The 16917-nt window shown below is 46.3% G+C and overlaps 1 protein-coding gene across 1 annotated transcript; it reads left to right on the forward strand.

Moving 5' to 3' along the window:
- Nucleotides 1-14516: 14516 nt before the first annotated feature.
- LOC144168797 (uncharacterized) lies at nt 14517-16438 on the forward strand. The gene is made up of 2 exons (XM_077697764.1): nt 14517-14662; nt 15889-16438. The coding sequence occupies exons 1-2, from the start codon at nt 14517-14519 to the stop codon at nt 16436-16438; spliced, it is 696 nt and encodes a 231-aa protein (XP_077553890.1).
- The last annotated feature ends 479 nt before the right edge of the window (nt 16439-16917 follow it).

Genomic DNA, 16917 nt, shown 5'->3' on the forward strand with positions numbered 1-16917 from the left:
TAAAAAAACGTCACATAACTTTTTGCTACGCCTACCGAAAATGGCAAGCAGTGGCCATGGAATATTGAAAAATACAAAATTCAAACTGGGTTTTATGTGCCTTGACCTGGACAATGAAACGCATGGAAAAATGCAATTTCTTTACGACACCACGGTACTCTTTACGGCAACGGAAGTGCATCACATGTGCAAGCGTTTTCATTTTTCGCCTGGATCCTAAAACGGCCGTCGCACAGGGAAACCAAATCATCTCTATAAAGCCCTTCAAATTTACCGTACAGCCCCGGGTATCGGAGAACGGTTTTGGCGCGGGCTTCTTACGACGACGAAAAAGGCATAATTTCATGGCCTTTACTAATTGTCTGCAAACACCTATTCTTTACAGTCTGCGCCCCCCACCCCTCGGAAAAAAAAAAAAAACAAGAAGTCCAGGGATCTATCCTTTCGTGTTCAACCGGGCTATGGCCGCAATACACACACGAGCCGGCTTGAAATGTCGTCGCTGTTCGGCTTGCGTGACCGGTGGCCCTAATATTCCCATCGCATTTGCAGTTGTTTCCACTGTTGCACGGACCTCGAAGCACACATTCGATGTCAGCGGTAGCGAACGTGGTCAAGGAAGTGTGAACGCTCGGAACTAAGTATGAACTACACAGAGCAGGAGTCAAAGCGCGGGACCCCAACTTGCTCCGCGGTCAAATTCCTCGCACGTGCGCGATAGAGACAAATCACCGTACGACAACTCGCCGCGCGCGAACTTTTTTCCACTCCTACTGCGCATGTGCGCGCGAGACATTTTTGCAGGTTTTTCGGCTTTCGCCGCGTCGTCGGGAGCGCGTCGTCGGCCACCGCAAAAGTAGCTCGTGGGCGATTGTGTGAGGAGGAATACGCGCATGCGCCGCAAGCCACACATATCGCTCGGAGCTTCACGATTGCCCCCCTTTTTTATTTTATTTCTGGCGTCAGGCTGTCTGCTAGTTTATAGCCGTGACACTGGCCGTTGGTGCAGCATATAAGCTTGATGCAACCACCTGAGGTTTTGTCACGGAAAAGAAACCTGTCAGGGCCTCTTATATCACGGTATTGAGACTGCCCACCGCATACAACTAGGACGCCATCCGGGACGCGACTAAGAGTGTACACGTGGTCATGAGATCACTAGATCAGGTTAAAAATAAAAGAAGTGGTAAACACGCACTAGCTAAAGGTTCACTTTGAATTTGAGCACAGTTCAGGAAACCGCGGAGCGACCACAAGCGATCATGGCACGTTGACAGCCAACCTAGCAGTCACGGGGATCACAGCCCCGAAATGTTCACTGGGACGCCACTAAGAGTTTGAGAGCGCAAAGGTGACGGTCCCGGTCCTGTAGCACATGTCGAATCAATGCTCGGCACTGTTAAAGTATGGGAACTAGGCCTGAACTGCGAAGGAAGTTTAGGAAGGCCCTCGTCGCACGTGAAGCCATCTTTGCGCATGACCAGGGGCCAAGTACATCATTCAACGTAAAACACGATGTGGGTAGCCTGCCCAAAGTCACTGTCAAGGAGCGTCTTGGTTCGTGATATCGTTTACACACACATAAGACGTGGTGAATATTTTCGGGACAGTCACAGCCTGGACAAAGGGGTGAGCTGGTCTGCTGACCCTTCAAACGAAAAAGGCGAGTGTAGGCGACGTTCAGGCGTATGCGGTGAATTACGGCTGCGTCGTGTTTGGTGAGATTATAGGGCAACTTGAAAGTACATTCTGGGTGAGACAGAATAGAGCGGGATATAGCGACGTGATGGATCCACCCATATTGAAAGCTGTACCTGCCGCGCAACACGACACGCAAGTGCGGCCGCATCCTTCCTAGAGAACGGTATTGCCACAGTAGGCACTTGGCAATTGTGAGCTAGGGAAGCTGCAGCGTCTGCTGTCGAATTACCCGATACCTCGCAATGTGCCGCAATACCCCACCCGGCGGGCATTTTTTTCACCCCTTTCTTTCTGAATCAAAAAATTCTTCATCTGTTTCTATGATCTACCGCATTCCCCCCTTTGCTTTCCGAGGTTTTCTTGACTGCCAACCCTTATTCTGTCCTAATTCACCGAGCCCCTCATTTCCCATTTCTGATTGGCTACATGCATAGCGAGGGCCTCTGTTCTGGCAGTCTTGGTGCCATTGGTAGCTTAAGAGGGTTCAACGCTGGTCGACCACTCTCGACATGTCGTAGACACTCGAGTCACGGCCCCGGAGTTGAAAAGAAGGTCCCCTTCCCCCCGAGTAGTCCGAGTGGCGCTGGCTACCACCCCCAAGTGCCGGAAACAAAAAATACCTTAACATAAATACCCGAGAAAGTGGTGGGCAAACAGCCCCGCCGGTAGCGTAGTGGTTATCACACCAGACCGGTATTCTGGAGGTCGTGGGTTCGGATCGCACCCGGCGGGCATTTTTTCAAAAAATTCATAATCTGTTTCTATGATCTACCGCATTCCCCCCTTGGCTTTCCGAGGTTTTCTTGACTGCCAAACCTTATTCTCTCTCTCTCTCTCTCTCTCCATATATATATACCACACCCCTATGCCTCCTTTGGCATTTAGACTGCCGACCTATCTTTCTCCATATATATATATATATATATATATATATATATATGCTTTCTTTGGCATTCTTAACTTCTTAACTGCCAACCTTTATTTCTGTCTTAATTCAACGAGCCTCTCATTTGCCATTGTGATTCGGTATAAATACCTATATATATACACAGAAAGATAGGTCGGCAGTCTTCAACGCCTAAGGAGGCATAGGGGAATGATTAGTCTTTTTTTTACTACGGTAAGGGAAGTTAATATTTTTTTAAATTTACGTAACAAGGAAAGAAAGAAAGAAAAACACGCGCCCCCCAGAGTGGGGACCAAACCCACGCCTTTCGATTTGATCTATGATATATATATATATATATATATATATATATATATATATATACGCCATAATAATAGAGACATTGGAAAATAAAACCCTATTGAAGTATAGCAAAGTGTCTTAGTGCGAAATCGTTGCGATAACTTTTTCTCCGAAAAGAAAAAAAAAAAACAACCATTCCTTGTGGCCACAGAGGCTTTGAGTAGGAGGCAGCGCTATTTAAAACATACAAATTGTGTGTAAAATAAATAGGCGTTTGTTAATGCATACCAAAAGGATTTTCACAAGACAAATACATACCAACACACCGCCATTCAGGTACGTTTAGTTCTTAAAATACACTTTTACCAACATTTTTTCCCGCTTCGCAAACTGAGTTAATACTACGTTTCTCGCACAATGAGACCACAATGCACAATAAAATAATAATACCGCTACAAGTTACACAATGAAACGTTGAGGAAGAATTACTTCATGAATGCATGTCCTGACGGAAAACGCGTCCAGGCATACGAAGAAATGGTCCAAGTAATGTACGATATCTCAGCCAGCTACAGCCCGGACATCCACGGCGAGAGAAACCCTCAATCGACAGGTGCGTAAAATGAACACCCCTTTCTCAATTATTATAATTTATTTGAACTCACTCATTCGGTTGGTCTCCTATTGCTTGCAGCAATTGAAACGTCGAGTATACAGGGCGATCAAAATTAAGTCGACAGGTTTTTTAAAATTAGCAGCTTAGATTTATGTGAAAACCACCTCTACAGTGAGGTTATGCGCCGAGGGGGACACAATACTAAGTGATAATTATTGATGCTGGTGGCTTGATTAACTAAAATGTAACAATTAACTTTTTAATGGCTGCAGCAAGCAGGCATGTTTGTGTTCAAAAGTTGGACGCAATCATGTTTCTACGCAGTTTCATTCGGCAGACTTCTTTAAGCGCACCCGTACTCCGAGATATGGAACTGCGAAATTTAATTGCCGTTCGCCCTATTATGCATGCTAGACAGTGAATACAGGCGCAAAGTACCTCCCTTTTGTTCTGCGTTTCGATAACGGTTCCGAGTACTGCAGATTACGATAACGCCAGCGAATACTGAAAGGATGCCAGTTATCATTCCTGCCTATGTTTCCACCCCGTCGTCAAACTAAACGCCGTACACACCACTCACGTCACAAAAAGGAGGAGCTTTGAGCGGGCCTTCATGGTCTAGCACGCGTAATCGTGCGAACGGCAATTGCACTTCGCAGTTCGATATCTCGGAGTACGGATGCGCTAGAAGAATTCTGCCAAATGAAACTGCGTAGAAACAAGATTGCGTCCTGCTTTTGAATACAAACATGGCTGCTTAATGCAGCCACTGAGAAGTTAATTATTAAATTTTAGTTAACTATGCCACCGACATCGGTAATTGTTACCTAATTCTGCTTCCTCCTGGGTGCATAACGTCACTTTAGACGTGCCGTTAACGTAAATCTAAGTGCCTAATTGAAAAAAAAAAACCTGTCGACTTAACCTTGATCACCCTATATAATGACTACGTCGCACGCGAACCAGCTTCTTCGCCGTGAATTACAATGAGAGCAGTGTTCAGCGCCTCTTCAATGCAGCCTCGAAAAGATTCAATATTCAACACAATTACCGCCGTACCCTCATGAAAGACCACGACGGATGGATATCAAATCAATGCTCGGAAATAAGTTTCGGCTGACGAACCTGGCCACTTTGGGCAGGTCCGCTTGCGAGGATTTATGCCCCAAGGATGCTTCGTGCCGTTAGACGCACGTCTTCCCTCGACCATCGAAATACAGCGGACTCCACGGACTCCGTTCTGTACGGACTGAACTTCCTGGTCCAGCGAAATCTGTCCTCTTACTAGAAACAGCGCAAACCGACGTAGTACAGAGAAGAACGAGGCACAGGACGTGGCGCTGATTTAAATAAATATATTCGACGGGGAGGCAGGCATTTTTGCATAGAAAGTAAGCATACACTGCATGTACCAAACAGTTTTTTTTCTTTCCAAATTCACATGGGAAACAACTTACCTGCAAGATACTCAAGTTCGCCCTCTCCGCCGGTCGCAAGGCAATGGGATACACTACCGGCCCACGCAAACTGAACGTGCATAAGGCGAGACGGGCACATGTCTGAACATTAGGCTGAGAGAGCACAACAGTTGGAATTGCTCGCGATTAGTTAGTCATTGTTGTAATTGGGTACCACGGCTTGAGCGCACACGTGGGACGCTCAAGCACAAAAACCGGCACGTGCGCGAGTTCGCTGAGGTATTCTTTATCAAACATCCGCACATTCCATGTTCAGCGAAGGGCCGGTTTCCCCCTTATAGGGCAAAAGTGTATATCTTCCGGATAAGGTGTTTCCGATGTAAATTTGAAAAAAAAAGAAACTGCTTGGTACATGCTCGGTACGCTCATTCTGTGTATAAAAATGCCTGTTTTTCCGTCCCATAAATTTAGCTGTAAGTCAGCGCCGTGTCCTCTGCCTCTTCTCTGTACTAGGATAGCTTGCGCTGTTTCTAGTAAGATGGATCTGTACCATCTTGCCCAGTTTACCGTTTTTTTGCAATATACCGTATAAACCGGAATATAGGTCGAGTTTTTTTCCAAAAAAATCCGCACAAAAGTCACCCCTCGTCTTATATAGCGGTCATTGGCAGAATGTAAATCGTTGTCTGGCAAAAATGTGCAAGTGTAGTCCGTCGCCAATCGGCATTTGTGTCGGACTGCTCTCTCGCTCTATCAGGTCTTTATTTGATTTCGCTTTTCTCTAGTTTTTCGTCTTTTACTCGTCTATTACGCGTGCGTGCGTACATTTCTGTACGTCTCTGTTCCGAGATGAGTGGCGGCAGTCGACGCCAGTTCACCGCGGCGTGGAAGCTGACGGCGATTGAGTCACCGAGCAGAATGGGAATATGGCGGCGTAACGCCAGTTAGGCGTTTCACAGAAAAGTGTGCGGTACTGGCGGAGCCAGAAAGCTAAGCTGTGCGCGTGCAACCACCGAAACCGATCGTTCTGTGGACGTCAAGCGGAGCACCCCGAGTTGGAGAACAAAGTGGCCGACTTCGTCCGGGAACTTCGCTCACGATCGCTCCGGAGGCCATGCGCGGACCGGCTCCGCGAACTGTACAATGAGTGGATAGCCGGCGACAACAAAAAGACCTATACGGGCCGGTTGCGACCGTGTCAAGCTAGGTGTCCTTCTCTGGGCAGTCGCTGCCCGACGACATGGTTACACGAGCGTTCAGGAAGTGCTCCATCAGCAACGCGCCTGATGGCATGGAAGATGACAGTGCGAAGCAGTCATCCTCGGACGACTGTGAGAGCTCGGACGAGTGACTTCGGCAGGCATAGTGAGTGGCAGTGACAGACGGGCGTTGAAAATAAATATAGACATTGTGAAGCGCTTCTGTGCGAAATTATTTTTTTTGTCAACTTTTACCACCTCAAGGGAGGGGGTCGACCTATATAACGGGTCGACCTATAATCCGGTTTATACGGTACCCTCTCCGTACAAGTATTTTTTGTTCCTGGTTGATAAGGCCTCTACGAACGCCTGCTCGTTGTTTATCCAGATGGTCGACAGTGCCTTAGCGACGCGTGTGTTGCTCAGAAGACTATGGAGCAGAAATGGTGTTACTGCCCAACGTTCCTCCTGAAACCACTCGAGTTTTACACCGAGCTCACCGAGAAACGAAAAAGGAAATATTTGGAGATTTGTACTCATCACCTCTCCCAAATAATGCCGTCAAAACTCAGACCTGTTCCTGGTGTTACGAATCAACGGTGGCGCGAGTGTTGACACGGCGCGCAGGCTTCAACAGCGCACAAAGGGAAGACGCGAGGTTGTACTTTACCGCAAGGCATTAGAGATGCCAGGTGGAGACTACCTAATGCGCTGAACCATGGAAGTAGGTGAACGCTATTGCGACATCTAGAATGCAGTGCGACCAGACCAGAACCCTCTTGAGCATGCAGCGGGTTTCCTCTGCGAGATTGTTTTTGTTTGAGCGTGTTTGACTCTAACCTGTCGGCGCTTGTTTTTACCGTCTCATTGGAGACGAAATGAGCCCTCTCCCCGACGAAGGGGCAGTGCGTCCGCAGCTGGCTTTTGCGGAGAACGTTTCTCTGCCCGTTCTAGTTGTCATGTTGTAAGTATGTCAGTGCTCTGCTACCTGTATCATCTTTGGTCTCTACTTGCCATGCATTAAAGAAGCTAAGTTCAGCCCCTGGCTCTGCGTCGCCGGAACGGAGGCAACTCCCCTGCACGCCGCTCGCCTGCCACACTCATGACGGAGGCCCGTTCTGGTACAGCTCCGCTAATGTAACACTGGCCTTTAACGGCGTGTGCAAACATTTCTAGCACATTTCAGAATTACCACGAGTGTACACGTCTTTTCTCTTATCTTCTTCGTATCACCTACTCTGTTTCTAACTCTGAAGCCACTCCACCAAGTGCATGCAGCGTTGCTGGCCGGGACCGCCACCTAGCGATCCTTCATGCCTTTCTATTCGCTTTTTCATCCTCAGGCTCTGCTTTTTCCCTGTGCTCATGATTGACCAATCGTTGTGTCATGGGGAGTAAACTTTGCGAATAGCGAAGGCAGTCATGATTTGGGCAAAAATTTGGACGTAACGCGCAATAAGATCCTGCAATTTCTGAAGGCTAACAAAGGTAAAACATGTTTTGGCCCTCGTTGATAGCGTAGTTTACCCGCTTTACCACATTCACAAGTAATTCAAATGCATTGCGGTGAAAAGAATTCAATGGATAATGAAGAATGTAGTAGTTTATATTACTTCCACAGCCTAGTTCAGGCAGGTGTGGCGGCGATTAAATGACGCATTCGGAGGGCTTCGGTTGAGAAAAGTTCAGAAAAGCCGGCCTCCACGTACGCCATGACCAAGAAAAGACAGAAAGTACCGAAGTCCCCATCCCAAAATCTTAGCCGCCTTCAGCACCAAGGCCGCCATTTTTGAGAGAATTCGACAACTATGGCCATCGAGGGTATGGATTTATTTATTTTTTATTTTTATATATCCACATACCTACATTTCGCCCAGAGGGATTACAGTAGGGGGGTAAGAACGCATTTTCACGCACGAAATGCGCCAACAAAGTGAAAGGTATAAAGAATAACAAGGAACAGGGAAACAAATGACAGACAGTAGGGGGTAAAAACTCATTTTTCCCACACCAAATCCGCCAACAAAGTGAAAGCTATAAAGAATAACAAGGAACAGGGAAACAAATAGCAGACAGTAGGGGGGTAAAAACCTATTTTCTTACACGAAATGCGCCACCAAAATGAAAGATACAAAGAATAACAAGAAACAGGGAGACAAATAACAGACAAAAATTAACAAATGACAGCATGAAAAGTAGCATAAAAAGTAACACTGCCCAGCATTCAAAGTAACACAAGTATGCAGAAACGTATGCATTAACTAACGTATAAAAGAAAACAAGTATGCAAAAACAGAAATGCACGCTAGGAAGAATAGCGTTCAAATTTTAGAATTCAAGATGACTGCGTAAAGCCACCAGGAACTCATTGTCGCTTGCAACTAGGATTATGTACCGGGGAAGCCGGTTCCAGGATTTTATAGTGCGGGGGAAAAATGAATTCATAAATGAAGTTGTACGAGCGGGTATTTCTCTTATCTTGAGCGTGTGGTCAAGCCGATGGGAGACATATGTGGGCCGCACCAGGTCAGCATCTTTGTTCAGTGGTGTTCGGTTAAAGTATACGTCTCTTAGAGAAGCCATACGAAAAAAGGCCCGACGCGACGAAGCGCAGGCCAGCCAAGGGAATCTTTTATCCAAGTAATGCTGCTTGGAAATGCATAACTCTGCGTAACAAAACGAGCAGCGCGGTTCTGTATGGCCTCGAGACTATCTATCAGATTTTGCGTGAAGGGGTCCCAAACCGTACAACCGTATTCGAGAATAGGACGGATATTTGTGCTATTTAGAAGTTCCCTTACAGCCTGCGGAGCCTACTTAAAATTTCTCATAATGAAGTTAAGCGTGCGAGCTGCCTTTGTGGTTATTGATTCTACGTGTCGATTCCATGTTAGGCCGCAAGAAATTGTGACTCCTAAATATTTAGCGTGGGTTACCTGAGGGATAGCTTCGTTACCCAGATTATATTGTGTTTGGAATGGTTTGTGTTTCCAGGAAAATTGAATATGTTTGCATTTAGATACGTTTAGCCACATGAGCCACTGGCTGTACCAAAAACAGATTTTGTCTAAGTCAGTTTGTAACGCCAGCCTATCATCCATCACCTCGGATTTCCCTGTACAGAACGCAGTAGTCTGCGCATAGCCTTATACTTGAAGTTATGCTCGCACCAATGTCATTGATATAAATCAGAAATGAAAGTGGTCCAAGTACCGACCCTTGCGGTACACCAGATGACACAGGAACGTTTGTTGATTCAACACCATTAATTAAAACCTTTTGGGATTGACCAGTAAGATAATTTTGAAGCCAGCAAAGAATATTGTTTGGTAAGCCAAGAAAAAAAAGTTTGTGTAAGAGGAGGCTGTGAGAAACTTTGTCGAAAGCTTTCTGAAAATCAAGCAGTACACAGTCTGTTTGTAGACCTTTATCGAAAGATTTAAATAAATCGAGCGAAAATTCCGTTAGTTGAGTGGTGCATGATCGGCCTGACCTAAACCCGTGTTGGTAATCGACAAAGAAATTGTTGTTTTGGAGATGGTTAAAGATGGCTGTATATATTATGTGTTCAAGCGTCTTGCAAAAAACACTAGTCAACGAGATAGGTCGATAGTTTGGAACCAAATCTCGATTTCCGGTCTTGTGAATGGGCACCACATTTCCGATTTGCCAATCCTGCGGTAGTGTGGAAATTGAAACGGATATGTTATACAATAGTGATAAATACCTAGATATGGCAGAAGCGCAGGATTTAAGGGCAAGATTCAGAATTCCATCAGGGCCTGGTGCTTAGTTTTGTTTTATGTTTTGAAGAAGCTTGAGTACTCTGTAACGATCAACGATAATTTCATGCATAGGCTGAAGTACTGGGTATGCGCAAGTTGGAAATTGGCTAGGTTGAGATTTTGAAAAGACATTCAAAATACTCGTTAAAGCATTTTGCTTTATCAACAGCATTAGGGACAGAGTTGTTATTAAACGTGAGTGGTGGAATACCTGTATCATCTTTACGGTTGGTCGTCACCAATTTCCAGAAATTTTGGGGGTTATTTTTAATTTTTGAGCCTAAAGAATGAAAGAACGTACTTTTTGAATATTTAATTGTACACTTTATTAGATCTCCCAGCCGCTGAAGGCTGGGAAATACATCCGGCTCGGGATGTGCTCTATGCTTCTTGAACATTCATTTTCTCTTATTTATGAGTGTTTTTATTTCTCTCGTAAACCACGGCTTGTTTGACCTTTGCTTTCCCGAAAGTATCTGAAATGGTACGTATAGGTCTATAAGGGAGAACATTTTTTGCTTGAACTTCAACCATAAATATGTGATGTCTGATGCAGCGCTGTAAGATTCAAATAAAGGGAAATAATTATCCAACTCTGAGGCAATTTTCTCATAATCGCCCCTATCATAGAGATAAACCTTGCGAGGCCGGGCGGCAGGTATAGGAGGGCGGTCACATAAGACCTTTGCGGTTATTCCCACGTGATCACTAATACCAGGGATTGCAGAGACGGATTGAATCAGGGATTGGGAGTTCGAAAAGAGTAGATCAAGCGTGTTGGCATTAACGCTAGAGCACCGAGTAGGGATATCAACAAATTGAAAAAGGCCATGGCTGGCAATGAGGTCTCCAAACGCAGTAGTCATTGATGTTTTGGAGGAAAATACAGGCACCTTATTTACCCAGGTCACGTCAGGCATGTTAAAATTTCCCCCGATTGAGAAATAATCAGTCGACACTTTTTGCAGCTGGTCGGATAATGAAAGAAAAGGCTGAATACTACCGTCCCTGGGCGGGCGATAAAACGCCGCTATCGTAAGGTGTTCGCCATTCTGAAGCACGACCCTGCACGATACTTATTCGCAGCTGACATTACTAAAATCAATCGGGAAACTCGGGATGGTTTTTTTTTTTACTAATATAAGTACTCCTCCGGTGCACGCGAATTTCGGTCTATACGGTATGCTTCATATTCAAGGGGGAATAACTCAGAATTGGAGATTGATTCATATGTAGCGCGTGTCACAGCCCAATACTATATCCGTGTTTAGAGAAGATAACTAGCTCGCTAGCTCATCAGCTTTATTTTTAACACTGCGGCAGTTAACAAGCAGAATATCAATATTTGACGCACGGGCACTGACAGAAGACACAGAATGCCCAGTAGCAAGATGATGGTCCAGGTGTGTTGTGCGAACTACTTTTTTGACTGCAGAACAGTCCCCGAGACAGCATCATAAAAATAACAGCGCCCATCAATAAGCAACTTGTCATACCTAAGCTTGTATGCGCCCTACCAAACTCAAGCAGCTTTCCCAGCTCTACACGGAGTGTGCGTGAAAAATCTTCGTGTACAGAAAACTCGGTATCTAAGTTTGACGCCTGAAGTCAACACTGACTCTTTATCCTTAAACCTGAGAAGTCGTACTATGATAGGCCGAATTTTTTTTTCGTTGAAAGAGCCGAGTCTGTCGGTACGGTCGATATTAACTGGATCAAGTGCGACCCCAAGTTTATCGCTGCAGAACGAGACAACGGCTTCCTCAGGCTCCCTCCATGTCTCAGATTTACTATCAGGCAAACAAAAAAAAGCAGATTATTTCTACGCTGCCTGTTTTCGGCATCATCTGAGCATGCTTTCAGCGCTGCTATTTCTGCTGATTGTGCTGTGAAAGCATTTCCTGCACCAACAGCACCATTACTGAGAGAAATAGGTGGTGAGCCACACAGCAGGTCAGTGCTAGCATTTTTTTAAGTGCGTCCACTCGGAGCGAAAGGCGGGAGACGGATTATTCTAAGTTAAGTTACGCAGAACGAATGCCTCCGCGATCGATTCAGGCGTTACAGGAGAGGGTCAGGGGTTCAATTCAACGTCCCCCGAGAGTACAAGCATAAAATATACAAGGTAAGCTTTTGTAGTAGCAGAGCACAACAACTGGTACAAAAATTTTGCCCAGGACTCGAGCATGTCGGGGGGGGGGGCACGACACCGCGAGAAAGAAAGAGTCGTCAGAACGAACGCAATAAGCAGCGTGCTGTGGGTAACTAACCTGCGCCAAAAAAGGCGCTCTCATGTCTGCGTTCCTCGCGGTGGCGTGCCCCGACTGACTCGGGTGCGGGAGCTCCTTAAGTAGGCATGGAGGAATGCCGGGGCCGGTGATTGTTCTCGGGTCAAGGAGGGAAGAACAGGCTGCGACGGGGACCGGCGGTTGTTTCGCAGTGCGCGCTGGTATGTCGCCGGCCAGAGTATACACCACAGCCAATTTTATGGCTATTGCAGAAGTGGACATGCATATGATACAAAACAAAACCAGGGGTACACGCACAGTTTACAGGTTTACAAGAGAGAATAAGGTGCGAAATGTGCAAAGGCAAGATCAAAGAAAGCACAAGTACATAAAACTCGGAATTGTATATGAATTTTATTTTGAAGACAGAAAATCAACCATTGGGAGCATGCTAGTATCAACAGGTAGTGAGCTCCAGCGCTCATCAGTCAAAGAAAAAAATCTATATTTTAACGAGTCAGCTTTGCGGGGAAAAGGTGTAATATGTAGCGCGTGTTAGTTTCTGGTGTGAATAGATGATGGCGTTGCCAAGTGCAGATACCTTTGTACAGATGGTAAGCCGCCGAATGAAGGTGTGCAGGCATTATAAGTCTCCTGAGTGGCGCCGAGCAGATGACGGAGTTAAACCCAAAAGTGATAAGATGGAAGATTGCGAAAAATTGTGGTATAATAACGGCAGATAAAACGGACGGTTTCTAATGTTTTGAAAGTTGTAAGCTTCTGGTGTTACGCGCAGAACACGCGGCAGGTATCCAAGTCGCTTTACGGATTTGTAATATAGGTGATATCGATGCGCTTTGCCAAGACATATTAAAATGAAGGGCGGGATACGTCAGTTCAGTTTTTCTTTGTAAAGAAGTACTATTAAAGTAGGAAAATAAATGAGTGAGTGAACGGCTAGAAAATCTCATGGTCACCTTTTTTTTCCAAATTTAAGTTAATTTACCACGTCTGACACAATGTACAAAACCGGCAAACGAATTGTTCAGCTTAGCATGATCCTCAGCTGAAGAATACTTTTGATAAATTACACAGCCATCGGTGTAAAGCCTTCTCCAGGACGAGATGTTACCGGATATGTCAATAATCCATAGTAAGAAATACAAGTTTCCAGCCCTGCGGCACACCTTATAGGGGCCATGCAGACAAAACACAAGTTTGGTTCATTCGAAAGATTGCCTCGTTTGAATCATACTCACTCCACTTTTATTAACGTAAACTCCGCCCAGATAAGCTATATAAATAGGAAAAAATGGAGTGGCCATGCGACCCATTAGCTCATTTCCAGCAACAGAACTTATGATGTCATATGCCCAGCTCTGCGATTGGCTGAGGCCGGCAAAAGGAAACTCAAATTAAGCAGGGCTTATACGCTTGCCGAACGAGCTATTTGCGCTTAAATGTAGGGCACATTCTTTTTATAGCAGTAAGAATTGTGGGTAAGTTACGAACGAACAGGTCCACACCGAAGCAGTTAGTGCGGCACTTAGCCGGCTGACACCACTAACACAGCCGTCGAACGCGCTGGACTTGTCTGAAACAACACTGACCAACTGACAGAAGCGGCACGGTCGCTTACGTGATCATGTTTGTTGAGTCATCAAGTTTTAGGAAACGATTAATATGAGCCACAAAAAAATACGGCAGGTGTAAAAGTCCAGCCAGAAGCAAAGTGCGAACACTAACACTGATGATGATGATGACGCCTAGCGGCTTCCTCTTTGTAGCGGGGTGGCGGGGCACAGCGACCTTAAGCGGTAACCACATGCACGCGCCTGCGCGCTAGATTTTACGCGCTCGCGCGTTCACGCGTCCCAGGCGCGTGTCAGAGACGGTGCGCCTGGCGAAGCGCGTCGCGTTTGGCAAGGTCTGGCTATGCCAGATATTTTTACACGCGCCGGAAGTTGCTTCCTCGGCAGCAGCCAATCAAACACCGCTGCCGCGGGCTTCCGCTCCTCCTGTCTCTCAGCCGCAATGGCCGCCTTCAGCAAGTTGTCGGCGATGGCAGTAAACAATGAAAAATTGATCTCTTGTGTGGCCAGCCGGACGTCCTTGTGGCTGGCCACGCACAAGGACCACAAGAACAGACAAGTGAAAGATGCCTTGTGGAAGGAAGTGTGCGAAATAATGTTTCCGGGAAAGGTCAGCAAAGGTACGTACGGCGCGTCTCCGCCGGCTTGACAGGTTGTGTTGAAAGCAGCGGCTGATATTTCATTTCGTCTACGCAGAGTGCATCACTGCGCTACAAAAGCGGTGGAAATTTTTGAGAGACTAGTTTCGAAGGCTGTTCGACCTAGACCAGAAAAATAAGAAAAGCGGCATGGGCACCGAAGACGCCGACGACTCCGACACCCAAGACGACGACGACGACGAATGGAACCCGCCAGCCGACAGTGCAGTGCAGCCGGCTTCGTGGCCGTTCTACGAGCAGCTGCTGTTCCTGCGCGACACCATGACCACCCGAAAGTAAGTTTATTGTCGCTTTCATTGGCATTACGAACTAGCGAGGAAAGCTCGCGTATTTTTCGCGTCGAATAAAGTAGCTTGTGATTGTGAGCCTTGCGGGAATGTTGGCGAAAGTTGCTAATACGCCACAGAATTTTACACGAAACGCGACGAGTCAAGGTAAGAACGCAGAAAGAGTGCTTATTGCGTATGTGTATTTCTGTCCTGTACACACCCAATGTGCATACTTTTGCGCCATGCCCCGCGTTCCCGCACCAGGATGGAGTCTTCATTGAAAGCTAAAAATTGCTTGCAACAGTACCAAAACCGCATCTGTAATGTGCGGTGTAATGTAAGGTTTAAACTAGCGGTGCTCTAAAAGTGGAAACCTATAGTAATTAAAACTTGAGTGATTATGTCAAGCTGAAGCCAACAAAAGTGAGCATTGGTGGGGCCGCTCATTGGAGAACCTCATTGGAGAAGCAGTTTTGTCCAGATGTAGAAGCGATTCCCGTGCAGTTCTTGGAACCATCTAGGAAGTCTACACTACTCAGATGTACAAGTGGTGCCAAAGGTGCCCAAAACCTGTTGCATACAGTCATTATCCTGGACACCTTTCAGACAGATGTAGAAGATGCAAACAGGGGGCTGATCTTGCACATATGTTATGGGAACGGCTTCGAGCTATCTCTTAGAACCACATCCTCAGCTCAGATCCGGCGGATCAGCTCTGGGACATTCAGTTAGCCGAAGACGCTGCAGGACCCAAAGGCACCTGGCTGACGTCTAGGATGGAAGGCTAGCCTCCCTAAACTGGACAAATAAATGTACTTTCCCTCCCCCCCCTTATAATGAAAAACAAAACAATTATAATTGTGTTTGCACGCACTATGCTGTAGTGTAACAAGCATGCATTTATTAACAATGGGAATGTTGGCATGTTTGACGTTGCATTAACGATCGCCTGCGTAAACCCGCTAACTTGCTCAAAGGGTCTGCCGGCAGCCGGAAGTTTAAAAATGAACTCAGAATGGTGTGCGAGATCCATGGGCTTTCTGTATAACACAATGCAGCAACGAGTGTGCTAGTACACATACACTATGGTAGTGCAAGAAGCATACATTTATTAACAGTGGGAATGTTTTTATTGCTGTCTGCTGGAATATTTTTCCATGTTTCAGGGCAAACATTGACACTTTTTTACACACCTATACACCAATACATACACCTTCATTTTTGCTGTGCAGGACTTCTGGCTATTTCGAGCCACAGAAAAAGCAGAAAAAGCAGGATGTCCGGCAAGTGGGACGTCAGGAGACGGCAGAAAGCCTCTTTAGAGAAATGTCCCGTAGCCAATTTGACAGCATCGAATTTGATGAGACGGACGACCACGCTGATCTGTACCCAGCGCCGGTGGTGTCGGTTGAGTGTGCCCCGTTGCTACCGGAACCAGCATCGCCATCGCTTGAGTCAACACAGTCATCAAGTGAGTCGGCACCATCAGCGCTGGGAACTGCGTCATCGCTTGGGTTGGCGGCGACGTCACTGCAAAGCCAGGGGTCCAGCCTTGCCAGCATGTCTGCGATGCAACCACCTAAAAAAAGAAAAAGGAAAGACGACAATGACAGTTTGCTGATAGAGCATCTTGGAAAACTAACAAACAGTGTAGAGGAACAGGACGACCATCATCATTTTGCGTTGTCACTCGTGAGGGCAATGAGAGAAGTAAAAGAGGAACACCACTTGGACATGCGCATAAAGATTATGGAAGTGATCAAACAATTTAAGAGTAGCTGAAGTGTGGTGCCTCTTGTTTATTTTAGAGCTGACAAAACGTGGGCATACAAAATGATTCATGTTGACTTGCATGGTGCTACACAAGTGGACCAATATTAGCTGGGTAAACATGATTCAGGGTGTCTTTGCTATTAAAGGAGAAGTTTACCTTCAGCAAAGTGGGTGCAGCCCCTGCTCTTGCAGGCGCTTGAGAGCCCCTTCTTTGGAGACCCCTGGCTGGTGCCACTGCCAAGGCACCTCTCCAGCGCTGCTGCAAAAGTAGGCAGAGAAGAGGGCCCTGGCATCTGCAGCATCTGAACCGAAGTTCATTGACTGCGTCCCTTGAAGCGGGAAATAGCAGGGGTCCAAGTGCTCCCGCCCCGACGCCTGCTGATTGCCTTGCCTCCATTGTCCTGCGACCACATTCCCGAACTTGTCTTCGGGGTCCAAGAACTGCTGGGATTGTTCGTTCAGGACGGACAATAAATTGTGGAGAACGT

Source organism: Haemaphysalis longicornis, unplaced genomic scaffold (assembly GCF_048455015.1).
Source record: "Haemaphysalis longicornis isolate Haplotype H1 unplaced genomic scaffold, Haemaphysalis longicornis Haplotype H1 scaffold_1, whole genome shotgun sequence".
Classification (NCBI taxonomy): Eukaryota; Metazoa; Arthropoda; class Arachnida; order Ixodida; family Ixodidae; genus Haemaphysalis; species Haemaphysalis longicornis.

Excerpts from the sequence above, each read along its gene's own strand:
- LOC144168797 (XM_077697764.1), top strand. The coding sequence starts at position 14,517 with ATGGGCACCGAAGACGCCGACGACTCCGACACCCAAGACGACGACGAC. Across the intron at positions 14,663-15,888 it reads GACACCATGACCACCCGAAA|GACTTCTGGCTATTTCGAGC; the intron begins GTAAGTTTATTG and ends TTTGCTGTGCAG.